This window comes from Crocodylus porosus, unplaced genomic scaffold, assembly GCF_001723895.1.
Source record: "Crocodylus porosus isolate Cpor-Errol unplaced genomic scaffold, CroPor_comp1, whole genome shotgun sequence".
NCBI classification, from domain to species: Eukaryota; Metazoa; Chordata; order Crocodylia; family Crocodylidae; genus Crocodylus; species Crocodylus porosus.
Window position 1 is genome coordinate 32,709,828 of NW_017728951.1, and position 27,599 is coordinate 32,737,426.

At 42.9% G+C, this 27,599-nt stretch overlaps 1 protein-coding gene across 1 annotated transcript; it reads left to right on the forward strand.

The window, feature by feature from the left end:
- Nucleotides 1-38: 38 nt before the first annotated feature.
- LIPA (lipase A, lysosomal acid type) lies at nt 39-26,858 on the forward strand. Its single transcript, XM_019555727.1, has 9 exons — nt 39-561; nt 3,127-3,247; nt 10,104-10,302; nt 10,720-10,829; nt 18,945-19,081; nt 21,158-21,304; nt 23,770-23,841; nt 24,459-24,530; nt 26,412-26,858. Exons 1-9 carry the CDS (start codon nt 457-459, stop codon nt 26,643-26,645), a joined length of 1,197 nt encoding a protein of 398 aa, XP_019411272.1. The 5' UTR covers nt 39-456; the 3' UTR covers nt 26,646-26,858.
- Nucleotides 26,859-27,599: the final 741 nt, after the last annotated feature.

Genomic DNA, 27,599 nt, shown 5'->3' on the forward strand with positions numbered 1-27,599 from the left:
GGCCGCGCCGCGCGGGCCCGGGGGCTGCGGGGCGGGCTCTGGGGACCCGCGGCTTCCCCGCCGGGGGCTGTTCCCGCCTCGCTGGACAGCGGGAGCGGCCCTGAGCCGAGCCTGCCTTGTTGCCTTCGGAGAAGCAGCCCGGGGGGATGTGCTGCGGGGGGAGAGGGGCAGCATTTCAAGGGGAAGCAGGCAGCGTCTGGTCTCCCCAGGTGGTAGCTGGGCGCTGGTGCTGGCAGTGCTCGGGGCTCAGTGCTCACAGCCCTTCAAGGAGGCAGTGACAGGAGGGGTGCTGTCTCAGCCAGGCCCTCCTTGTGCCGCTTGGGGCCTCTCGAGAAGCAGTGCTGAAGGGGTTTTTTGATTTCCCCCTCACCTGGCACAAATCCTTGTCCTTCTACTAAAGATTCCTGTTTTTTCCTAGCCGTGGGTGACGAGAGCCGTGTTCTCCACAGAGCAGAGATGCGGCTCCTCCTGTACGTCACCTGCTGCATCCACGCGGCACTAAGTTCAGAAGACTTGGTCAGGAGAAGAAGAAATGTGGACCCCGAGGCAACGATGAATATTGTAAGTGCTGCCTTGCGCGTGACATTTGGCTCCGTAGAGGAGCTTACAGTTGACATTTGTTAGCTGGGGGGGACTAGAGGCCTCACGTGTTGCATAGAGAATTGGCTTGTGCTTGGCAGATCCTGTGGGTAACTGTTGGCTTTTGAAACAAGGCTTTCTTTAACTCAAGAAAAAAGTATTTTGCCTCTGATTTTTGGACTGAGCTGTAATTCATCCAGACTTAAAAGTAGAGCAGAGGGAAACTGCCTAATGCACTTGTCTACTTTACCGAAACCTAACGTGCCTGACCCAAAGTAGGAAGGCTGGAGTTCTCAGCAGCACCATTCTGTTTCCACCTCCCTCTTTGATGGAGGATGACTATGAGAGGGAGCAAATCCAGAAGTGGCCTGGAAGCATATTCTGTGGCCTGTATACTGATTTATGCCTTATTTGGTTTTTACCCTTTAATTATACTGTATGTTAGTTGCCCTTTTTTTCCATGCCTCGCTCTTGATGCCCCTCCTCCTCCTTTCTTGTTTTAATTATTTCATAGCAGTGACACCTGGAGGACCAAGCAGACACAGGGTGTGCTAACCACTGTTTATTCTTCACTTTATTTTTTTGCATATTAATCTTTCCCTCTGTAGTTTTCTCTTCTTGTTCCTTTATGTCTGTGGTTGATCTCTCACATGCTTGAGTTCCTGTTTACTGTGGCCCTGCTTGTATTTGTGAAAAATCCTTGTTGATTTGGGTATGTTTCTCCTGACAGCAGCTCCGTTCTCACCTGCTGGCATTCTTTTTTTCCCTTCTCTTTTAACATCCCAGTTGCCAGGCAAATATATGCTACTGTTAAATTCTAATACAGAGTTACAGGCTCTACTCTAGACTGTATTGATTGTTGTGTACATATTAACGGTGGAGTCCTGCCAAAAAAGTTTAGTTGCCATTGAGACAAGGCGTACATTTCTAAAAATCAGCTAAGCTCAATTTTCAGAATTGAAAAAGAAACTTAACTACTGACTTTCAGTGAAACACAGGGGGGTTTCTTTACATGATTTAGTTGCTTTAGAAACACTTCTCCAACAGGAATGAAAATATGAGTAAGGATTATGAGAACAGCATGCAGTGCAGTAAAGGATTATGAGAACAGCATGCAGTGCAGTAAAGTAAAGCTTCAGGGCACATCTCTCCCACTCACTATAAGCGCATGACCAACTGTAGAATACCAGCTGGTTTTAACCACTGCTAAAAAGGAATATGCCAGGTGTTGTGCAAGATAATTAAAGGGCAGGGTTCCTATTCTCAGTAATCTAGTCTTGGACATGATGCAAAAAATCAAGTTAGTAAAAATGGTAGGGAGAAAAAGGACGAAGCTGTTAATAAGGTTGTGCACTTGCATGTTTTAGGTGTTTGCAGGCTTCCATGGATCTTCTTAATGAACATTTTTTTGAGACTTACAAACTGACTTATAGCCCATGGAATACAATTAAGTTTTTGAAAGAGATTTAGGTGAAGTGGTATCTAAAGTTGTAGAATGAAACAATATCTGCAACTTAAGCATGTGAAAGTTACATACTTTGATAACTTCATCATGTATAAATAAAAAAAATTGCAACATTTTGTTTTCAACTTGCTCTGTTGTGGTACTTGTCAGTATATTCACTGCAGTTCTGGTGATGCTCCAGCTATAGGGACAAAGGTCAGGCCTCTAATGTTTTAGAAAGCTCGTCCTCAGAAGAGACATGAATTCACACACACAGAAGTTTAGGGCTGGAAGGGACCTTGTGAGATCATCCTTTATCTGTCACCGAGGCTGTGCTGCAGAGATGCAGTGTGCACTTCTCCCCTACCCTGTTGCCCTGGTTTTGCTTTCCCTACTCCATTTTTTGCATTGTCTTCTCTAGTTATGAATTGGCAAACAAATTTATATATCCCCATTGTCTGTCTATCTTTCTACCTGGGGAGAGAGATTACCAGCTGTAACAGTTCATGGCAGATGTGTGTTAGATTTTGGAGCTTCCTGTGCCAGGGTGGAATATTAACATCTTCCTTATCCCTTTTTCAAAGACACTAAGTTTGGTCAGGTGCCAAGTTCCTATTGAAAGCCTGTGGAAGTTAAGTGCTTTCTTGTAGTTTGTGCCTTTTGAAATGCATACAGCAGTGAACACAACTTCTCCAGTGACTCTCAACCAGGGTGCCTCTGTCAAGTGTGCAAACATGATTCACAAGATAAAGCTAGAGATTTCAAACAGGAATCTACAGTGTTAAAAACATTCTGATCTGCTGGGGTCTTTCTAAAACACTTTGCAACAGAAAATTGCGCTATTATTTTTCTGTAGTCAAAAAATGAGTGGAAACTTAGCTGGGATTGTCTGAAGGGTGCCTTGAGTCTAACAAGGAGTAGCTTGCATCTGAAAAGATTGAGAATCACTGATCTAGATTTTTCTATGCTTGACTTTCTACTGCCATGCTCCTATTAAAAATAATGTAGATGCTGCACTGCCATATCACTTGCAGATTATTCAAAAAACAGTAACGAGTTTAAAACTGTTAAGAATTTGAATCAATTTTTTTCTCTGTCCACAGAGTGAAATTGTTACCTTTAGAGGATACCCCAGTGAGGAATATGATGTAATGACTGATGATGGATATATCTTAAGCATTAACAGAATTCCCCATGGGAGAGGAAAATATGGAAGGAAAGAGGGTAAGACAGATTTCTGTTTGAGGGCAGGGGGAGGAAAATCTTGAAAAAGACTGCTAATTATTCAGTTTTGAGTCATATAAGGTAGCTGAAAGTAAAATGTAAGTAAGTATTGGCAGTTACTTACAGATGAAAATTACAGCATAGAGATAGGTAGAAAATGTTGACATTCCCATATTGCAGAAATTCCTCATTTACTTGGAAATATTTTATTTATTGAGATAACCATTTCTCTCTTTCTTTGCTTTTTCCCTCCTTTTTTGCTAAAAGAAACATTTGAGGTTTTTTAAAACTCACTGTACTTTCTAACAGGAGATTTTTTTTTAACATTTCATTCTTTTAAAGTCAAATTTTTATTTTCCAGGATACTGACCAATGCTTGGAAGTAGCGACAGGTTTTTTTTTTTATTATTCCTGTTTGGATGAAGAATAATTAAAGCTTGAGGAGTGTACTAATTCCCCTCCCTACCCTCAAAAAAATTGCTTCACATTCTGTATGAAGATGGGAATTTAGAATAGTAGTTGGATAGTTTTTTTTAAGCTCTGGCAGTCTATTCTACTTGCCTCTTGTAGTAAATTTTGATAAGCCAAAATAAAATGATACACCACATTTACCCAAAGACAACTTTGACTTTAAGGCAAGCTCCCAATAATTAGATTCTAGACATAGAATATATATGCATTTGTTATAATTTTCCATGAATAGAATTGTTCCCTTGCCACTACAGTAGCAAAGGGGCTCATGGTGTGGGGCAGATGGCAGGGGAGTCAAGTGCCTGGCCCCGCTACTGTGGTGCCTCTACCTCTACTGTCTGAACCTGTCCCCCTGCCATTTACCCCTTCTAGGTGCCTATGCCCTCCCATGGACTTGCTTCTGCTACTTTGACCTCCCCCTGCCTGCATGTCTGCACCCCCTGGTGCCTGCCACCCTCTGCTGCCTGCCTGTACCTGCTTGGCCCCTGTGCTGCCTGCCCCTGCTGCCTCCCTCAAGTCCTGCTGCCACTGTTTACCTTCCCATCACAGATCTACTCCAGCTCTAGCCCTGAGCATGGACCACAGAGCATATGCTGGCTCCAGCCCCAACTCAGCCTCACAACAGCAGTTGAGGTTGTGGCAGCTCTTTCCCCAGAGAGCAGCAGCCTGGGCTCATAGTTAGAGGCATAGCTGCTGCCTGCCCCCTGCTTGTATTTGAATTCAAGGAAAGGGGCCTTTTTTCCAATGTTGAATGGGAGAAAAAGCTTTGTCTTAGATTTAAGTAAATACTGTACTCGGCTGTACTCAGTAAATTACTGTAGCACCATAGTCACAATTCTGAATGAATTTAGCAACATAGATGGATGTAATATATAATACAAAGCAAGATGTCCATTGGATGTTGGAGTCCTCACACAAAGGACTTTTCTTTTTTTCTTTTTTTTTCTTTTTCTTTAAAGAAGGGGCTTGAAGGAAATGGAGAGTGGCACATGTTATGGAGAAGCTATTTCAAGATGTATGGGGTAGAATGAAAGAAGGTATAAAATTATGTGGGAGTAAGGGAGTGTTCAGGGCAATAGGCTTGTGGAAAAATGCAAGGAGTTGGAAGGTATTTAGGAAGAAGTGTGAGCAAAGGTCTTGGCAATATTTATGGAATATTTTGAATAGAAGTCTGAAATGTATGGAGGAAGAAAAACACAACGCTCTGACCTATTACATTACTACATTGTGGAGACTAATAGGGCTGTTTATCTGAAGCAGAATATTGGGTTCAGCCAGCATCAGGGGATACTAAGTATCACGTAGACAAGTCCATATACTGTTGCACATGTGCATGTTCTGGCTGTTTCCTTGCAAACTGCATGTATATCAGAAGACTGAATTGGGATCTGTTATACTTAAAAATCTGAAGATGTGATGCATATACTTGCATCATTCTGTGGGAAAAGAATGATTATATCTTAAAACATTTAAAATTATTTTATGTCGTATGTTGGAGCTTATTTCATCACAGAAGCCCCCCCAACAATGTTTGAGTAAATTCCTTTCTGACCTTGATAGCTGATTTGATATCTTAAGAATATTTTCAGTATCAAAAAGGATAAGTTTACAAAGTTCAATGCATGAAGCAAGTTAATATTATTACTTGTACTTTAAAAATTCTGAGAAGTCCACAGAAAGAGTTAGAACTCTGTTTGTGCAGGGTCCCTGTACTGAATCTTTGAGTGTAAGCAAATGTTTACATTGCTGATATAAGCACATAGTTTCCTGTGGGAGTGATTGATTTTTCCCTTGACCCTCTGTGTCCATCCCAAGTTCATGGCTTGTAAAACTACTTGATTTTAAAAACAAGGATTACCAAACAACTCTAGGGGAATATTGTTTCCTATTGAAAGAATGAGGACTTCAAAGTTCATGTTGATTTTTAAAACCTTCTAGACATGGTATCTTTTCCCTGACAGATACCAATGTGTGTTTACTGCATATGTACATATATTTCATAATATTTGCCATTGCAATCTGCTTAATATGAATGGGATTAATTGCAGTTATTAAGTGTGCACTTTAAAAAAAAAAAAAAAAAGATCCACAAAAATATATAGTTCTGCCTCTGCAAAAGTTGTAGGAAACTTTGGTGAGCACTGGCTTTCCACATGTTAACGAGAACTAAAAATCCAAAGGACCGTAGGTGAAAGGAGACTCTTAAAATAAAGTGGCCTTCCCCATCCTTTGTTTCTACCTGCTATAATGACTTGTGGTTCTAAATTCTGATTCTGTTTTCCAAGAGGGACAAGTCTGTGAAACCTGCTAGTAAATGGTTCTGTTAGCCAATTAAGAGTTTTCTTTATTCATTTATTTGCACCATTTCCCTTTTAAAATATCTTGGTTTGCCCATTTCCTAAAAATGAGATCGATTTCAATTCTACTTCATGAGATTTAAGTTAGACACTCACAAGTTGTTTTATATGCAAAACATTAAACAGGGAATGAGAGCAAAATGTATATGAAGAGAAGATTATTCTGAAATAACAGTCCTTTATATTAAAAATAAAGGTAGCCATAATATTGAAATGCTGCTCATTGGGAGCTGTTACTGGTTCTATTGGCTTTGATGGACTCAGGATTTCTCTCTGTGTTTTTATCTAAAACTGATGTATATATCTTTCATGGATTGGGGTATAATGTCTGTTTTGTATTGTTTCCATGTCAGTAATGAATGTTTGGAGTTTTCAAACCTATTTGACATGCCAAGAAACTTGTAAAATGACAGTCTTGCTGCACTAGATTGCCATAGCCAAAAACTAAATGATAGAGGTTTGAATAAACATCTTAAATAGTTTTAATGGTTGTCTTTTCACTCTGACATGAGAAAGAGGCTTTAGAAAGTTTTTTGATATTTTAGTGTTCCTGCCATCTTATTTTGTTGGAAGATATAATTCATCCGCAGATAACACCAAATTATGGCGTAAAGTAAACACACTGGTGGGCAGGGAATGAATCCAGGCAGACTTGGACAGGTTGGAGAAGTGGGCAGAACAGAATAGGATGCAATTCAAGAAGGACAAATGCAAAGTGGTGCACCTAGGGAGAAGGAATCACCAACATACTTACAGGCTGGAAGATGACCCTCTCAGTAGCACTGTAGCAGAAAGGGATCTTGGGGTCACAGTTGACTCCAGGATGAACATTGGTCATTAGTGTGATGAAGTGATCAGTAAAGCTAACTGTAGTTTATCATGCATTAGCAGGTGCATCACAAACAGGTCCAGGGAGGCGGTGGCAATGTGTTGGGGGGTGCATGGGGGTACACGTGCACCCCCTGAGAGTGCTGGTGCACCTCCAGACAGGCCGTGCTCCCCACTTGGGCAACAGGCATGGGGGGCAGGTGAGAGCGCTGGTTTCCGCCCATGTGAGTGCTAGCCAGGGAGTGGGAGCGCTGGATGAAGCGCTGCGGTCACTTCTGGGAGCGCCGCAGCCACTTCCTGGTTGGTGTGATCGCCTGCAGGGGGACCCCTTTCCCCTTTCCCCTGTTGGCGAGATTGATTGTGGGGGGACCCCCCCAACCCTGGTTGCTGACTAAGGTGGCACCAGTCACTCATGCAGGGAGGTGATACTTCCCCTCTATGCAGCACTGGTGAGGTTGCAGCTGGAGTACTGTGTCCAGTTTTGGGCAGCGTACTTCAAGAGGGATGTGTATAATTTTGAAAGGGTCTGGAGGAGGGCCACTTGTATGGTTAGGGGCCTGTAGGTAAAGCCTTACAAGGAGAGACTGAGGGACCTGAATCTCTTTAGCCTCTGCAAGAGAAGGCTGAGAGGTGATCCTGTGGCTGCCTACAAATTCATCTGGGGGGGTGGGGACAGCAAGGGATAGGAGAAGCTCTGTTTACCAGGGCACCCCTTGGAGTAACCCCTTGAAGTAATGGCCTCAGACTGACAGAGAGCAGATTTAGGTTAGACATCAGGAAGAACTTCTTTATGGTAAGCGTTGCCAGAATCTGGAATGGGCTTCCTGGGGAGGTGGTGCTCTCCCCTACCTCGGGTGTCTTCAAGAGGAGACTGGACAAGCACCTGGCTGGGGTCATCTGACTGCAGCACTCTTTCCTGCCCGGGGCAGGGGGTCAGACTCAATGATCTGCTGAGGCCCCTTCTGACCCTAATATCTATGAATCATGCAAAACCTTTGCCTCCTTTCTCCACCTCCCCTTCCACGTGATAAAGGCAGAGGAGGAAGCGGAGTATGGTTCAAAGCTGAGGTTTTCAGAGCTAACCTCACCCTTCCTGTACAGGGTAATTACTTAAGTGCAAAGAGGAAATGAAAGAAAACTGTGACTAGAAATGTAATTCTGTCTCGTTACTAAAGGAATAAAACATTTTCCCCTATTCACTTGGGACACAGTGAATGAACTGTGTAGCCTGAAGGAGTGCAACAAAAACAGAGGAGTTTGCTGTTTTGTATTTAGTCAAAGAATTATTTTTGCAAAACAATATGAAACCACAGCCAGGCACTAACATAAATAAATGTTTGTAAAGCAACATGGTATGGTTAAAACAACAGGCTAAAAGCTGCCAAAAATTCCTGAATGTTAATAATCCAGATTGTTGGTATCCACAACATGTGGCTGTGCATGTGCCCTGGGATCCTGGTGTTTCAGTTTAAAAACAAAAGATAAGCTGCTTGTGATTTGACTTCTTCTGCTAATAGCTCTAAATCACCAATAGAGAAAATATTGCTTGGGTATTATTGTGCTTAATATTGCAATGCATTAACATGTGATTGAAATAAACTAATTGTGGCTAATCTATGGCTTTATCATAAAATGATCTTGTATCGGTTTTGTGTTGGTAAGGGGAAAAAAAATCCCTTTTTTTGATATTCCAGAAAAGAAGTGGGTGTCTGTTGCCTAAGGTGTCCCAAAATTTGGGCATCTTTGGAAGTTCTGAAGTTCATGTTCCTGCCAATGCATTTTGTGAAAGATTAGAGACTGAATTTGTTCTCATCTAGAGAACAGGAATCTCTGTTTTTATAGTATTATTTTGCTTTGACTGGGGAGAGGGATGGAAGAAGAGGGCTTCCTAGACTTAAAGATAGATTTAAAAGTTATTGAGGCCCTAGGCAAACAGAAAATTGAAGCCTCTCACCAGATGAGGGCAGGTTCCCTCTGCAGCCACTAGGGGGCTGCAGTTGGGCTCTCCCGGTCTCCTTAGCACACCCAGGGTGAGCCAGAGAGCGTGAGCGCCGTGGAAGTGAAGGCAGCTCTCGCCCTGCCCCGGCTCAGCTCCTCTGCCCGGTGGGTGTTGTGCAGTCAGGGCTGTGGCCCCCCAGCACTGCGGGACGGGACAGGGCTGGGACTGGGGCTGAGCTGGGGAGAATGGGCTCTACGCTGCTCTCAGCTGCCTGCTCGCCCCTCTGCCAACCCCAGCAGGGTAGGGCTGTCCCTTCCCATCCTGTCCCAATGGTGCTGGTGCTGGCAGCTGTCTGTAGATGGCAGAGAGCAGGAGTGGGATCGGGGTGGCCCCATGGGGGCTCCTGGCAACAGACAGCCCCAGGAAGCTGCCACCACACACATGGAGCCCTGCGCCCGCCTCCTATCCTCTGGCCCTGGCCCGGTGGGAGAGGAGGAGTCATGCGCTGTCTGCCCTTGATGCCGGTGGCCAGGATGCCTGCCTAGGCCATGTTGGCCTTGGCGCCCTGATTAGCAGGGGCCCCTGGGCTCGTGCATTAATCTGCCCTTTCCCAGACTTATGAATGTCCTAAACCCTCCTAACCTGGACTGATGCTTGGATTGAGGGAACCAAGGTTCTGGCCTCATAAAATTTCTTCTGGCAGCTTTCTGCCCATGGCTTGTGCTGGGGATTTGATCTTGGAGGGGAGTTGACTAAAGATAATGATGTGGTTTGACATCCCAACCTGCAAACTAATCCCTGTAGTGCACCTGTGGGAATGCCTTTGAGAGTCTTGTGGGAAAGGGAGCAGAGATAATAAGGAGGAACATGTCTCCAGAGCTGGGCGGCTTATTTCCAACCAATTATAAACAAAAAGCAATTGGAACCAGTGGCCTTCTATGGCTTTGCCATACCTCCTCCTGGATTTTTGCTTGTTTTGAACCTGCCATGTCATTTGTGAATTATTAGGTGTCTTTTGCTGTAAACAAGCAACAAACATAGGGTTGATTTTAATCATACAGTGGTTTAAACCTTTACAAGTTGTGGAAGATTTTAGTACATGATTTCAAGACACAGCAAGCACCATTGAAAACTGCTAATTTGAGGTTTGAGCTGCATCTGAAAGAAATGTTGAATGCTCCCTTGACTTTATGTCAGGAGTACAGTGCCAGATGGACCTGACCCTGTGGTTTTAAATTGTGAACTGTGTTTTATTTTTCAGGTCCAAAGCCAGTTGTATTTTTGCAACATGGTTTGCTTGCAGATGGCAGTAACTGGATCACAAACTTGGACTACAACAGTCTGGGCTTTATGCTAGCAGATGCTGGCTTTGATGTTTGGTTGGGGAACAGCAGAGGAAACACCTGGTCCAGAAAGCACAAACACTACACAGTGAATGAAGATGAATTCTGGGTTTTCAGGTAACCTGGTCTGTATAGAAAAACTTAATGATCAGTGTTTTCTTGTAATAAGTAAATGTATAGGCTGTTATTAAGGCCTCCAACTTTCTCTGATGGTACCACTGTCTCAGGCTGGAAATAAGTGAAACAAGATCTGTCTGTAGGAAGTTCTTTTTCTGGCTTTGTGTTGCCAAATATTTAGTAACATGGGGAAATTTAAGTTTGGATAATGGCCTGATCCTGCCTTAATTGAATAGATAAGAAAACTAATTAATTTCAGCAGGGCCAATTCAAATTCTAAGTAAGAGTTTCTAACTATTTAAGGTTCAGAGTTTGTCTTTCTGATTTATGAATTGCAAGTTTTGGTTTATTTTTAGGTGACTAACGTGCATTACATCCGTAACTTTATATAGCCAATCTGTTGTCTTGTCTTTACAGTTATGATGAAATGGCAAAATATGATCTTCCAGCCTCTATAAATTTTATTGAGAAGAAAACTGAGCAGAAGAAAATATATTATGTTGGCCATTCACAGGGCACAACTATGGGTATGTGAAAAGATGTTTTAATTCAAATATATTTGTTCTAAAGGATATAGATTTCCACACATGGATAAATGATGATTAAACATAGTCTTATTAATATAACTACTTCTGCTTGATTGCTGCTTTCATAATTTTTAGGAGTTATAAAAGGTTAGAGTATTTATTTAAAAATCATAGAATTATAGCAAATTAAGATGGAAAGGGAGCTCAGGAGGTCATCTAGTCCAATCCCCTGCTCAAAGCAGGATCATTCCCAACTATATTATCCCAACCAACAGTTTGTCTAACCAGGTCTTAAAAACTTCCAAGAATGGAGATTCCACAACCTCTCTGGATAATCTGTTTCAGTGCTTTACAATCCTCCTAGTGAGAGACATTTTCCTAATATCTAGGCTAAATTTTACTTACTGCAACTTGAGACCATTACTTCTTGCTCTACCACCACTGAAAACAGTTTAGCTCCATCCCCTTTGGAACCACCATTCAGCTGGTTGAAGGCTGCTATTAAATCCCCTCTTGGTCTTCTTTTCTCTACACTAAATAAACCCAGTTTCCTCATCCAGGCCATTAACTATGTCACAGGGCGGGGACCCAGGACCAGCCGTGATCTCTGCTGGTGCCCCCTACCGTGCCAAGTTGTCTATCAAGCACCCTTGTTCTCGCCCGCCATGTCTTTGATGACAAAAAGTATTATAAGGGAGGCTGCCTTTTGTCCCTTGGACATGGTGCTCTTATTTATCCTGGCCCCTGTTCCTTGTAGATTGATTTGGTGCTCCCCCAGCCTTATGGGCTGTGAGTGGCTCCTACCACCCCTTTATACCATGCCCCAAACTTCTCAGATGTACCGGACGTTGTTGAGTCAAATTACTATTGCCCGCACCCTTGCGCTCGCCCTCCCTGGGGCTTGCCTCTGTGCACTCGCCCTCCCTGGGGCTTCTCGCAAGCACCCTCTGGGCTTCTTGTCGGTGCCCACACTGGTGCTCCTCACAATTGGGGCTCAGGCGGCCTTAGCCGTACCTGGTCCCCAGACTGCCTTCTTGGGTCTATATTCCCTTTCCGGCTCAGGTGGCCTTGGCCTTACCTGGCCCTTAATTCAGATTGTTGTGCCCTTTCTGGCACCTGACTGTTGTGCCCTCACTGGCACCAGGAACCCCCCACACACTACTGGGGAGCTCCTATGAGGCCTCCTTCAACCCCTTATAGCCTTACCCGGTCCTCCGGCATAATAATAAAAAAACCATCAGCCAATCGGCCCCAACTCAAACCCAAGCCTTCTGGCTAAAACTCAAACCCTAAGCCCTCTGGCTTATCATCATTTCCATCCCTGCCAGGGGTTCCTCTGCCTAGTGTCCTCACCCATAAGCTGCTCAGGCCATCAGGCTTCTCAACTCCGCCTGCCTCAACAGAGCTCTGACTTCCTCAACCACCAGAGGGGAACTGACTCTGGTCTCAGCCTGGCTGGTTTATATACGCTGGGTCCTGCCCCCTCCTGGTCAGCTGACCCTTGTAGTTGCCCCAGCAACCAACACCTGTCCTTCTATAGGTGCAGGCACTTCAGTGCGCTGCGACACACCTCCCCCCTTAAGTTCATAACTCACTGGGGCCGCTCTTCATTTTTGCGAGGTGTGGCATCCGCCGATGGTTCTTCTCTTGGCCTTTCATTAGGCATTCAGCAGCTCCCATACTGGAGGCGGAGGTTTTCAGGCACCTCCAACTCACCTTTTATCCAAGGTGTACAGTGTGGGATTTATTGGAATTTACTCGCCACAGGTAGTCCCCCCACATTAGCCAGCCTTGGTAAATTGCGCCCTTCGCTGGCTATGTTCCTGCCTACTCTCCGCGACTTCTTTTCCCTTTCCACACACCTGGGTCCTTTCTTCCCGGTCAGTTGTAGGGTTCCTGGTCCTTCCCCACCTCTCTGAAGGTCTTGAAGCCTCTCCCAGATCTCCCACTGGTGGCTCAAAGCTCTCTGGGCATCTCCTTCTGTCCAAAATTCTACTTTTCCCTGTCCAGGGGATCTCCCTCCAGGCCCCTTATAGATTTTTACATAGGTCACTTCCCCAGTCTTCTCTTCGATGATCTTTCTTAGGGTCTTCCACATGATCTATTTAGGGATGCCACTCATATATAATTGTGGTCTTTTCTCAGGCTCTGATCTTCTAGCTGATTGTTCCCTCCTTTTCATCTTGCAGGCCTGGGCCCTGTCTTTCCTTCTGGGCTGCATGGCTCCCCTATTCATGGGGTCTATCTTTGACTCATCTCGCCTTGGACACGGGACTGTCTGTGCACAGCCCTTGTCCCTTGGATAGGCGGTCTCACTCCTCGAGGGAGTCTTTTCATCCTTTCTGGCTGTCCCTATCTCCGCTAAGTCAGCCACCTCTGGCTGCCCTTGACTAGGCGCTAGCCTTCCTCCCTCGCCTTGCACCAGGGATAATTCCCTCAGCCGGCATTGTAGTTGGTTTATTTCTCATGAGTGGCACTTCTGCCACTGGTCCCATCTCAGGTCCCAGTATTTTAGGATGGCAGACTGGGCCTCCATTTGTACAGCTTCCAATTTCTTGTCCATGGGACTCTCCTCCCTGATGTTCCTCCCCAACTGTTTGTGCTCAACTTCCTCTTTAATACTTGCAAAACTCTTGACCCTAGAAAGTCCCTCTGACTCTCGGTATTGCATAAATCTAAGCCGTGCGTTCTCGATTTGTGCCTCGGCTTGTTTCAGGGATTCCATAAGTGCCTCCCTCTCCTGGAATTCCAGCTTATTGGCTCTCATGTACCCCGCGAGTAGAGTCTCAAGAGGCTCCAGCTTTTTCCTTAGTGTATCCGTACTCTTTAGGGTCTGCAGTTCCCGCCCGGCTATTGCTTTCTCCCCTGGCCCCTCGACTTCCTTGAGCTCTCCGATTTCTAGGGCCATCTGGTTATTTCTCTCTTGTAGCCTGTCATTATTAGCTCCCAGCCTCTGCATCTCCTCCCTCAGAGTTTGCATTTCCCCCTGCAGCTGTCCCTTTTCTGCGGTGATGCCTGCATCTCTTGCCTGGCTATCTTTTAGGCAAGTCTTAAGTGACTGTGCCTGTTCTCTAAGGTGGTCTTTTCCTGCCTCCAGGTCCTGTATCCGAGCCATTAACCCCTCATTCTCTTGTTTTCGGGTCTGTCGTTCCCCTTCAAGGGACTGGTATTGGTCGTGTAGCATCTCATAGTCCCTTATACACGCCCTTACTGTCTCCAGGTCTCGTGTGCTCATCTTGCTATTTTCTTCTGCTTGGGTACAGCTCTCCTCAGGTCTTTGTGCAGCTGTTTGACTAAATGTTCGGCTTCCAAGCATCTCTCCTGCCACCTCTCTAAGTCCTCATGTAGACCTTCTATTTGGTCCACCTGGCTGTGGACTTCCTTCTGTAGGGCCCCTATTAGGCTTTTGGCCACGTCCAGCTTTTGCTGCATCTGCTGCTGTTCCCCTGTATGAGTTGTGACAGCCTCAGGAGACCGAGCCGTCCAGGCCGTCATCTCCCTCTGCATTTCCTGCCGCCTTGTTTCCCTCTCCTGACTCTTCTGAGCCTCTTGGGAAATCGGTTGTTCCAACCTCCTAGTTTTCTCTGCCTCTGCTGACACTAGGCACCTGATTTCTTTCGCAGTTCCCTCCTTCTTACCTGGCAATAATTGTCACTCTAAGGCTACTGACTTAGCCTCGACTCTCTCTTTATGGGCCTTTGCTAGTTCTAACTCCCACTCTAATCTGGCTACCTTCTCTTGCATCTCTTCTATTCTCAGTTGCCAGGCAAAGTTTTCCTGCCCCTGGCCCTCCATAACCCCTTCCCTTCCTGAGCCATGATTACCCTGACCCTGTTTTCCTGGGTCAAGGCCTTAGTCTTGCTCCCAAATTCCCAGCAATGGGTATCCTCCCTCAGCCCCACCTAGCAAGCTGTATTAAAACTGTCTTTCTACAAACGTCCGTCTTTCTATTCTAGCCCCTACGTTCGTTTCCCTTTTCAGGGACACGGGTTCCTTCCCCATGCGTGGCCGGTTCCTGGCCAATGCACCACTTGTCACAGGGCAGGGACCCAGGAACGGCCGTGATCTCTCCTGGTGCTCCCTACCGTGCCAAGTTGTCTATCAAGCACCCTCATTCTCGCCCGCCATGTCTTTGATGACACAAAGTATTATAAGGGAGGCTGCCCTTTGTCCCTTGGACATGGTGCTCTTATTTATCCTGGCCCCCGTTCCGTGTAGATTGATTTGGTGCCCCTCCCCCCCCCCCCAGCCTTATGGGCTGTGAGTGGCTCCTACCACCCCTTATACCACGCCCCAAACCTCTCAAATGTACCGGACGTTGTTGAGTCAAATTACTATTGCCCGCACCCTTACGCTCGCCCTCCCTGGGGCTTCTCGCAAGCACCCTCTGGGCTTCTTGTCGGTGCCCACACTGGAGCTCCTCACAATTGGGGCTCAGGCGGCCTTAGCTGTACCTGGTCCCCAGACTGCCTTCTTGGGTCTATATTCCCTTTCCAGCTCAGGCGGCCTCGGCCTTACCTGGCCCTTAATCCAGACTGTTGTGCCCTCTCTGGCACCTGACTGTTGTGCCCTCACTGGCACCAGGAACCCTCCACACACTACTGGGGAGCTCCTATGAGGCCTCCTCCAACCCCTTATAGCCTTATCCGGTCCTCCGGCGTAATAACAAAAAAACCGTCAGCCAGTCAGCCCCAACTCAAACCCAAGCCTTCTGGCTAAAACTCAAACCCTAAGCCCTCTGGCTAATCATCATTTCCATCCCTGCCAGGGGTTCCTCTGCCTAGTGTCCTCACCCATAAGCTGCTCAGGCCATCAGGCTTCTCAACTCTGCCTGCCTCAACAAAGCTCTGACTTCCTCAACCACCAGAGGGGAACTGACTCTGGTCTCAGCCTGGCTGGTTTATATACGCCGGGTCCTGCCCCCTCCTGGTCAGCTGACCCCTGTAGTTGCCCCAGCAACCAACACCTGTCCTTCTATAGGTGCAGGCACTTCAGTGCCCTGCGACAAACCATTTTCATTGCTCTCTGCTGGACTTTTTCTAATGTGTCTACAACCTGTCTGTAGTGGATGCCCCAAAACTGGTCACAGTACTCCAGATGTGGCCTCACCAGTGCTGAATAGAGGGGAAGAATCTCTTCCTTCGATCTTCTGGCAATGCTCTTATTAATACAGCCCAATTGTGAAAAAGTCTGTTAGCCTTTTTCACAGTAAGGACAGCCTGTTGGCTCATGTTCAGCTTATTGTTCACTGTAACCCACTGGTCATTTTTTGCAGAGCTGCTGCTTAGCCAGTCAGCCCCCAGACTGTACTGTTACATGGGATTGTTCCATCTTAAATGCAGGATTTTGCACTTGTCCTTATTTTGAACCTCATGAGATTTCTTTTGGTCCAATCCTCCAGTTAGTCTAGGTCCCTCTCAATCCTAGCCGTACCGTCCAGTTTATGCACTACCTCCCCAGCTTGGTGCTATTTTCAGATTTTCTGAGAGTGCACTCCATCCCATCTTCCAGGTTGTTGATGAAGATATTAAACAAAACTGGCTCCAGGACTGACCTCTGGGGACTTGAGACTTGCTGGCACCTAGACATTTGCATTAGCCACTGTTTACTACCCTCTGAGCTTGATAATCCAGCCAGTTTTTTTATCCATCTTACTGTCCATTCATCCAACCCGTACTACCTTAGCTTGCATGTGAGAATGTCGTGGGAGACTGTATCAAAAGCCTTGCTGAAGTCAAGGTATATTATGCCCCCTGGTCTCGCTGCATCCACAGAGCCAGTCATCTTATTATAGAAGGCAATCAGGTTGGTCAGGCATGACTTGCCCTTGGTGAATCCATGCTGACTGTTCCTAATCACTTTCTTTTCCTCCAAGTGCATGGAAATGGATTCTTTGAGGATCTGCTCCATGATTTTTTCCAGGGACTGAGGTGAGGCTGACTGGTCTGTAGTTCCCCAGATCCTCCTTCTTACCTTGCCTAAAGATGGGCACTCTATTTGCCCTTTTTCAGTTGTCTGGGACCTCTTCCAACAGCCACAAGTTTTCTGAGATAATGGTCAGTGGCTCTGCAATCACATTAGCCAACTCCCTCAACACTCTCAAGTGCATAGCGTCCAGCCTCATAGACTTGTACATGTCCAGTTTTTCTAACTAGTCCCTAAACTGTTCTTTTGCCACTGTTGGCTGCTCAGCTTCTCCCCAAACTATGCTGCCCAGTGCAATAGTCTGGGAGCTGACCTTGACTGTGAAGACTGAAGTGAAAAAGGCACTGAGTACTTCAGCCTTTTCTGCATCATCTGTCAAGTAAGGGACCCACATTTTCCCTGATCTTTCTTTTGCTGCTGACATAATTGAAGATACCCTTAGATTTTATAGACATTAGGGGCTGGAAAGGACCTTGCAAGATCATCAAAGCAGGAGGTCTGCTGGGGTCAAATGATCCCAGCAAGGTAAGCATCCAGACATTTTTTGAATGAGTCCAGAGTAGGTGCTTGCACCACCTCTGTGGGGAGTCTGTTCCAGATCCTGGACACTCGGACTGTAAAGAAGTTTTTCTTATGTCCAGTTTAAATCAGCCTTCTAGAAGTTTGTGGCTGTTAGACCTTGTTATCTCTTGGGGAACAAACCCTGGTGAACAACTGTTCTCCAAGATCCTGGTGCACACCCCTTATATACTTAGGCTGCCACCAAGACCCCCTGAGCCTTCTCTTCTCCAGGCTGAAAAGTCCCAAGGCCCTCAGCTTCTCTTCATAAGGCTTGCTCTCTTGGCCTTTGATCATGTGTGTGGCTCTCCTTTAAACTCTCTCAAGCTTATCCACATCCCTTCTTACTATTCTTCATGTCTCTTCCTAGCTGCAACTCCAATTGCACTTTGGCCTTCCTGATTTCATCCCTGCATGCCTGAACAATACTCTTACACTTCTCCTTAGTTATTTGTCCAATTTTCCCCTTGTAATCTTCCTTTTTGTTTTAAGCTCACTGAAGAGTTCCCTGCTAAGCCAAGCTGGTCTTCTGCCATACTTGATAATCATCCTGCACACTAGGATGATTCTTTCCTGTGCCCTCAGTAAGGTTTCTTCAAAGTACAATAAGCTCTCCTGGACTCCTTTCCCTGCCTCAGACTAGCCTCCCAGGAGATCCTGCCCATTTGTTCCCTGACTGAGTCAAAGACTTCTCTGAAGTCCAGGGTCTTTACTCCTTCCTTTCTTTCCACAGGATCCTGAACTCAATCATTTCATGGTTCTGTTCAAGTTCCCATCCACTTCTATTGATGTACTGTTAAGAAGAATCTCTTTACAGTAATACAGTATTGTTCCCATAAGTAGACTGTACAAATAAGTACCCCAACATTTTTCAGGCTTATTTTTGGGAAAAACAGATTTGTTTCCCCCCCAAACACAATTGATAACTACAGGTTAGGTCTTGAATAACTGTTGCCCTTATAAAAATCTTACAGGATAGTTAAATAACCAAGGAAAAAACACAAAGCTGGAATGTACCAAAAATACTGAAAGAAAAAAAGCACTTAAAAATTGAACTCAGCATTGTTATTGCATGTAAAAAAAGGGCAGGTACAAAAGTAAGACTTACAGACGGGTTGACTCCAAATTTTTATAATTCTTTTTGGAGAAAAAAAGACTTATAATTAGAAGACTATAGTAAGATAAGCTTACAGAATATGCTGTTCATCCAGTACCTATTACTTTGGAGCATTTGTTTTAAAGATATTAATGAAAAAATCTGGAATCATCAGAAATACGTAGAATAAAAAAATCTTCTTGTTCTCTATATTTTGTTGTACATGTGTACTCACTAAGTGGTTGAAGATACGTGGATGACTATGACTAAGAACTGTTTATTAATATAGTTATACTGGACTTGTGAAATCAATATGTAAAAAAGTGTGTATGTAACTATGTATGTATGTTTTGTATATGTGTATATCAGTTCTGTAGGCAAGTTTTTTACCTTATACAACATTTTAAAATTCAGATCATAGAATCATAAAGCATAAAAAATGTTAGATTTTTTGTAAAATATACCTACCTACCTGAAAGTCTAACTTAAGCTTGTGCCACCAAACCTCTCACTAGCTATTCTCATATTTTTCACAGCCTTCATTGCCTTTTCAACTATTCCGAGCTTGGCAAAGAAAATCAAATTATTTTTTGCTTTGGCACCTGTAGCCACAGTCAGATTCTCCAATAGCCCTCTGGTAAAACTGGGAAAGTTTCCAGACCTGATGCTCAAGGTAAGCATTTCAGGCTAAATACTTTTTCAAAACTCAGGAAAAGTGTATTTCTTTTCAGTTCTAAAATTGGTTTCCAGAGAATGGGTGTCTACACATGAATTTAAGCATGTCTAAATGTAATGTGCATTAAGTGGGTTTAGGCAAGCGGCTGCATGTACAGGCATTTAAAATGCATTAGTGCTGTGTGTGGACTGATTTGGAACTAAAGTTAGTCCCAAGTCAGTCCACATACACAGTGTTAATGTGGTTTAATTCATCTATACGTAAGTGCGCTTTAACTATTCATGCTTAAATTTGATACCTGCATTTGTCACTTAAGGGCTTTAATGTCATATCTCATACAATTAGAAAAACCTATTTTTACGTAGGATGTGTCTGACACAAAGACATAAATGGCGCTCAAAATGGGAAGCAGCAACAAAAGAGTTTCTAAGAAATCTAAATATGTATAAGAGCAGAATTCCGTCAAAAGTAAAAAACAAAGTATATCTTGCAAGCTTTAGTTGAAATGATCAGAAATGCATTTACTCATTTGCTCATGGTTTTACTACTTTTGCTTCCAACAAACCATGGTTAATTTATTGGTAGATTTTAATAGTCACGTTGTTTCCTTTGTCATTATGCAGAGTGATTTTTAGTTTTGCCGTCAGCTTCTGCAGATCTGCTTTACAATTGCCTCCACATTTTTCAGGCTTTATGTAGATGTTCCTGTATCCTTTATACTCTTGTGCTCTAAAATCCATTAAATCAGAATATCTCTTGGAGAACCTACATAGTTTAATACATTCATTTTGGTTAAACAAGTTTTGGCAGAAACTCCGCTTAACAGGAGCATTCACCATGCATTGCATGCTATCTGCAGGGTCTATGCAGTTCACATGAACCACACAGTTTCCACACAGAGGGTCATACAAGTTACTGCAGATTGGAACTTGGGCGCTGGGATGTCATTTTTTGTTTCTGAGGCCCTTTTGAAACTGCAGGATATACCCCTGTGAATTTTTTGTGAATTTCACTTGTTTCTAGCTCTGTTTCTTTCCTCGGACAGATAACATGGGCAGAATAATACCTGTTTGCTTCCTGTGTCCTTCTTCTCATAAAGAGCCCGGATGCTTAATCAGTTCTATAAGCTGCTCAGTGCTCGCAGCTGAGGTGATTTATTTTCTAGAAATCCCCATGTCCATACAACTTGGCCTGGTCATAACAAGATATATAAAAAAATTAGCATGAGAGCACACAGCTACCCACAAATCAGCAAGTGAGGTCACGTGCTTTGCTAGGGCACTTTGTGAGATGTTCAAACCCATGGATGTTTTAAAAATATCTAACAAGAGGAAGCTGCCCTATAACCCAGCTTTGTTTTTATTCACGTGCTCTGAATTGAGGAAGTTTTGAAAACATAGCTGGCATATTAATTTGCCTGTATACATGCAAGGAGGCTGCTCTGATGTGCTCTAATTACAGTACATCAGAGCAGACTCAACTGAATCTGCTGGACCATGCTAATTAGCATGCCTCCAGCAGCCTCTGCATCTTGTGTATCAGTATCCCCATGCTTCAAAATGGTGGCGGGGGTGCTTTAACTAAAGCTCATTCAACGAACTTTAGTGAAAATGCCCCTGCTGCCATTTTGAAGGATGAGGACACTGATACACAAGACGCTGTGGGTGCTTTAATTAGTGGCTCTGGGGCCACTCTAATTGAAGTGCTCCCTCTACCTCCAGAAGTCATGTAAAAGTGCCCATAAAGACCATCTGAATTTAAGAGGTGCAGCTTAAAATAATGAATTCAAAACAGTTTAAAACTTAAAAGTTTGGAATTGATTTAATGATTGGTCCAGTTCACGTGTATTGTTCTTTTTTGTGTATTTGTTTTTTGGGTTACCATTATGCATCCTGATCACAAAGATACTGATCATAAATTTCACAGCAGACTTACAACTTAGATTAATATGATGTCCACTCCTTCATATCACAGGTCTTCAGAAGTAATTATCTCAATTAAACTATTGCATAACATGTAAAGGCAAATCAACTTATACTGTTGTGTATGTTCCTTGTGCTTGTTGTTTTACAGATTATATTTGGAAAGAAACAATTCCTGCCTCAAAATTGGATACTGAAGTGGCTCGCTACCCATATTTGTACTCACGAATTACTTGATGACCTTTGTGGCAATATCTTCTTTCTTCTTTGTGGCTTTAATGAAAGAAATTTAAATATGGTATGTTCTGAATATACCTAAAAGGTTTTTTGGGGACTTTTTTTGTGCCTCCTACTGCTAATGTACAATGTGGTGTGTATACTAGTTTTTTAGAAAAGTATAATATTTGCAGTTTGAATGAGTGTCTTTCTTGCTATAGATGAGAATCCAACTGTATGAAGTCTGGCTATTAAAAGCGGAAGAAACAAAATTTTGCATGTTGTTAAGTTGTGGATGGAAACAAATTGGTTGGAGTGTGGTTGGAAACAAATGCAGATGAGATTTAATGGCATGAGAAATGAAACAAGAATTCTTACTCCCTTTTAGAAATGAGGAGTAAAAATCAGTATTCATAAGTGCTTCTTGCTTGGCCAATTTATACCATCTGAACTCCAAAGAAAAAGTTAAAGCGCAGGAAACAGTGGGTTTTATTGCTGACATGTTGATTAAGTACAGTCGTGGGTCTATATGCAGCTTTTTTTCGTGATCCCCTCAAAATCCTAATTAGTTGTACCTATGCAAATCTTTTGAAGAAAGCTGTCACTGGGGATGTCATTTTAAAACTTGATGAGGGCACAAGTGTCACTTAGGACATAATTTGACTCTCAGAACCTTTGTTGCTGAAAAAGGAAAGGCTTCATTTTGCTTTTCCAATCTCAGGCTGAGGTCATAGGACTGATCATTAAAACAAGAAACCTCCTCTTAGAATAATAAGAGTTTCATAGTTTCATTTTTAAATCCATTTGTAGAGATGAACAGCATTTGGAGGATGAGTCAGAACAGATCTATAAGAATCTGTATAAAGATTTGAGGTGCTGGTCAGCACTGGGGCAGGCAGAGTGAATTGGGCTAGCCATTCTACGAGTAGTAGCCAATTGAGAGAGCAATGAATAAGCACATTCTGATATTCTCTATGAATTTGTAACTTCAATTAAGTGTTTTCTCCATTCTTTAAACCTCATTAAAAGTGTATGACACATCCCTGTGCTGGAAATCCCAACTCAGTTGAAGCTTAGCAGGAGTCTTGTTGCTGAACTCAGTGGGGCAATTATTTCATCCTTGGTGGAAGGATATATTACAGAATTTTATCCAAAAATGTGACTGCAATATTTTATACGAAACAAAGTGCTGAATTTGTATAATGACCTGTCCCAGTCCCACAGTTTTTCATAGCTCTAGATCTGGGTCTGAGATTTAAGTCACGTGGATTCATGTGATCATGCTTTTCTGGATGTTAAGTAGGATTGACAAGCCAGTCAGTTGACCAGACAGATAACGAACATCTATTTTCTGACTGAAGTCAAACTCGAAGCCAAAATCACCCTTCTGTATGTGGTGTCCTACCTTTTCTTACTGCATTATTGTATCGACTGTTAGCAAGGGCAGGATTAAGGGCTGATCTTGGAGTTCTAGGGATAAAGGCCAAGGAAAAGAAGTATTACATTCAGAAGAACACCAGTCACATTTATACTTACCTATTCTTGTTAGTTATAATCATTACAATTGTTTAGAATTTAATTTCACTGTTTTACAATATCAGTTAATTTGTATTTCTTTTAGCATGAATGTATAAGCTGTTGAAGATTGAAGTCTCTCTTTGCTGTTATAATAACTTAATGTTTAAAGTACTTGACCATTATCTGAAAATGATTGACCAACTATTTTTGGACTGATTAGGTACCTAGCTCTTCAACCCAAGCTTTGACTTGCAGGAAAATGGAAGTCTAATAAACCAAAATTAGATTAACAGCCTGCTTTTGTTTGACTGAATAGTCTATTTAAACCATTAGAAGAAAGAAGCACTTAAAATTAATAAAAAAGTGTTAAAGTGCTTCTCATATTTAATACTTTTTAAATTATTTAAAATTTGCATATGATATAAAAATGCTTCATGCTCATTACTGCCAAATTTAAAGTCAACCTGTTTTCTAAAAAAAAAATCAGTGTCTTAAGACTAGCATAGAATATCAAACCTATATTTCTTTTGACATTTAGTTTACTTTTTGTCACTGCTACTTTAAGTTTTAGTGTTCCATTGCTGGGGCAATGAAGCTAGGTTTTCTAGTTCCTGTCTCCTTTTAGAAATTCTTATTGTGCACGTGAACAGAACTATTGTCTGAGTTCACAGGGTGTCAGGGGAAGGCTTCTCTCTGCTTACCTTCACATTCCTGGCATTTTCTTTGAAATTACGAAAAAATGAACCCCCCCTTAGTCTTATTGTTTTAAGAAATGTCCAAAAAACAAAATGAACCAAAAACCAACCCCCCCGCAACGCTGAAGTTGACCACATTCTTCAATTAGTGGTTAATATTCTTCAAGACTTTAGCATCCTGTCTAGTTTGTGCTTGTTGTATGCACCCAACTGTCCAATTAGAACTTATCATTCCTCATTTGAACTGGTCTATTTGGTTGTAAAGAAAGCAGTAAGGGTTGGAACTATTGCACTTTGAGATGACAGTTCTGATAGACTGTTTTCTTTCTTGCAGAGCCGAGTTGATGTGTATTCAACACACTGCCCTGCAGGGACATCTGTACAAAACATTATTCATTGGAGCCAGGTAGAACATTCAAAATCTGAAGTGCCTTTCACCCTAGCTTGTTTATAGAACACTGTATTGTTTAACAGATATGAGGGAATGTCTTAAAAAGATCCTGAGTAAAATTCTGAAACTTGCCATAAGTAATCTTGAACAGTACCTTTTTACTTTTATATAGTTAAAAACTGTGAGAAGTTGGCCTGGCTTGTAGCATATCCTTTCTGCTCTGATTCATACTTGTTCTCAAAATTGGCAGTTACTGAAATGCTTATTGCCAAAGTGGCTCAGCTGATTACATGACTGAATTAACTGGGTAAATGTTGCAATACAAATGCTCCGAAATAACAGCTCGTAAGAACAAAATTCTGCTCAAACTGTGCTTACAACGAGCAAGATTTTCAGAAGTGCCCATATGTACAATTGTGTCTGATGATGCGTCCTGTGTGCATCCCTGGAAGTCTAGATGACTGCATCTTGTTTCTTGTCAGTACCTTGGTGCCTTGTCTTGTGGCACTTGTTTTATAGATGACTGGACACTTCTCCAGTTAATATGCATTTTTATTTCTTTACAGTTCCTAGGTGCAAGGTTTTCTACTCATGCATTTGCTGACATTATGTTATCATGTACTTGCTTTTAGGCTGTGAAATCTGGTCAACTCCAAGCTTATGACTGGGGAAGCAGAGCTGCAAATTGGATTCACTATAACCAGGTAAAGTTTGCTTAACTGAAAAACTTAGCCTTGGGAGACAAATTAAAGCTTTGAAGGTATTGGCAGAATATACATGCCCAGAAGATCCTGTCAGGCTATGCTAAGCAGCTTGCTTAACAGCTTCAGTTAAGCAGGCTGAAGCCTGGGTTAGTGCTCAGGAGGGAGACCTGTCAAAAAAGGCAGGCATTGTAGGATATATTTATTTAGTGGACATTTCCCTCTGAGTAGGCTCTCTACTAAAAAGCATGGTGGTACAGTCTTGCTGGAGGGGAAGCCTTTTGAATTGGTTTTAACCAAAGTTCATTCTGCTTAGATCACTAACGAACCCACAGCACTTTCATCAGAGGAATTTAATTTTGTTGTCCTGTCTAGTCTTCAGCCTCCTTAAATCCTGCAGTTTCATTTGCATTCCGTGATCTTCTGGCATCCTATGCATAGCACTGGAAACTTTTCCTCAATTACTTTAGTAACTGAAATTAACTTAGTGTAATACAGACTAGAACAGTGATTCTCAAGAACAGTGCCATAGTTGAGATATTTTGAGGGTATCTCACAAGATAATCCCTGAGATTTCAAATAGAAGTGTTAAAACCATTCTGCCCTGTTGTGGTCTTTTTGAGGTCTTTGCAACAAAAGAATTGCTTTATTATATTACTGAAGTCAAAAAACAACTCAAAACTAATAGCTGGCATTTTCTGAGAGGTGCTTTGAGTATGAGGGTGTTGCTGCATGTTATCTTTAGGCTATACTAAGAGCTCTTAATGTGTGAGTTTCCATACACTACAGCACAAAAACTAGTGGTAAGCACCCTCTAGGCATCTTAAAGTTATGCCACAGTGCTGTGTGACTGTTCCACAGAAATAAAATGATCAATTTTGAGTCCTCCAGCATCCCAGAATGCACTGTCCCTTCCCCTGCTTCCTACTCTGTGTGGACAGACTTTTCTACCCCAATTGTGCAGGGGGGTACATCAAGCCAACTCCCCCTCCTGGCCCTAGGGGTTGTGAGCCTGTGCTAGCAGTGCAAGCAGCTAGCAGTGCAAACAGTGCCAGCTGGGGCAGAACAACCCCTGCAGATTTGGTTCACCAATAACCCCCCCACTCCTAACCCAATCCCAGTTCATTAACACCCGAGACTTTTTTTTTTTTAATTATTTTTCACTTCTTTCATTTTATTTTTTGGGGGTTTATTACTTTCATTTCACTTCAGAGGCTGATTTCCTTCATTTCACCACAGACCCTGCCCCCATGCCTTTTTGCGTCCCAGTTTCATGCTTCCACCCCCACAGCTATCCTCTTCCACCTAGAACAGGCATCCTGGCTCTCCTGCCCTCCAGTGGCAAGTCACAGTTGTGCAGGTCAGATGACATTAAACCTTAATGTGTGACCACTCAAAGTTTGTTCTAACATTAATACCACTCAGTGTTGCATGGCACTTAATATAGCATAAAGGTAATGTGTAGCAGCACCCTAGAAGAGTTGGGAACCATTGGGCCAGAAATATATATTCATTCACATATTCACCTATACAATCAAGTTTGAGATTAAAATTAATTCAGTTTGGTAAACTATTTTTTCTTCCACCTTTCTCCCTTGCTAGCTTTTAACCTTAGAAAGCTGTATCCTTTCCATTGAGCCATCCTTAATATGACACAGTCTGGAGTTAGAATTTCCCCTGAAGTGACCCATGCTCCCCACGCTTGCGTTACTCGAAAGCAAAGAGAGAGGAGAGGCTTGGATTATGGCTTCTGTCTTCTTTTTGCACTTGTCAGTGTGATGCACTGATAAGAACCTTGTAGACTTGTTCTTTTTAAGGTTTGAGCTGTCTCTTTTTAACAAGGGGTGAATGAATTTATATAAGATTTGTTTTCTCCCTCCCTAGACCACACCTCCCTTCTACAAAGTAAAAGCAATGACTGTGCCAACTGCTGTGTGGACTGGTGGACACGACTGGCTTGCAGACCCAAAGGATGTGAATGTGTTGTGCACTCAGATCCCAAACTTGGTTTACTACAAAAATATTCCTGAATGGGAACATTTGGACTTCATCTGGGGTCTTGATGCACCCAAGCGCATGTATAATGAAATCATTGCCCTGATGAAAAAATTTCTCTGAATTGTCTGGTATCTTGGGGATTAATCTTTCTAAATTCCACTTTTGAAATGTTTATTTTTATGGCAAGAGCAAATAGATCTTTATTTATGATGCATTTTTAAAATGCCTATGAATTAATATCTGTTTTTGGCATACACAGGACATGTCTACATATGCATTTATGATGGCTTAAATTTACTGTGCAGTAAATTACTGCACAGTAAGCAGTAGTAGGCTGGCATCTACATGCAGGCATTAAAGTGTGTACAGTGTTACTGCACAGCAAAGCATCTATATGTGTGTTAGTGTGCAGTCACTAATTGGGCATAAATTTGATATCTGTGTGATGCAGGTATCGAATTTACGCTCAAGTTGGAGTAAATTGCCGCATTTACTGTGCAGTATGGGTGTGCACATGTAGATATAAACCTGTACTGTGCAGTAATTTTGGTTATTGCGCAGTAAATGCCTGTGTGTAGATGTGCCCACAGAGTATTATTTCTCTCTCACCACAAAATTCTTTTTCCTATGCTGCTGTTTTCATGAAGTTGAGAAAACAGCAGTGGGACCTTCAACCATGGAGGCTTTACATTCATGCAGATTTAAGTATAGGTTTGAAAGACAAATTAACACACTCATCATTTCAGCAGCTTGAAAGTTCAAAGAATAAGTACTTCACCTTGAACAATACCTCCACAGATATTTAAAAATGACCTCCCAGATTTTGTGACTGGTGCTAATGAAGAGATATTTTGGCACTGGCAGTACAGCAAGCCTTTCTAAAAGTCATCTCCCTGTTTTCCTTGCACGTTAATCTTTATTTAGCCATATTTAAAAATAAAATGACAGGTTACTTTAGTTCAAAGTTTTAGCTAAGAAGTGTGGTGCAAGTTTGCAGTGCCAAATGGAATTGCTTCTTTTGGCCTTGATAAGTTTGTCACGCCCTGTGTATCCAAAATAATGAATCATTGAAAC

Excerpts from the sequence above, each read along its gene's own strand:
- LIPA (XM_019555727.1), top strand. The coding sequence starts at position 457 with ATGCGGCTCCTCCTGTACGTCACCTGCTGCATCCACGCGGCACTAAGT. Across the intron at positions 3,248-10,103 it reads AAAATATGGAAGGAAAGAGG|GTCCAAAGCCAGTTGTATTT; the intron begins GTAAGACAGATT and ends TTTATTTTTCAG. Across the intron at positions 21,305-23,769 it reads ATGAAAGAAATTTAAATATG|AGCCGAGTTGATGTGTATTC; the intron begins GTATGTTCTGAA and ends TCTTTCTTGCAG.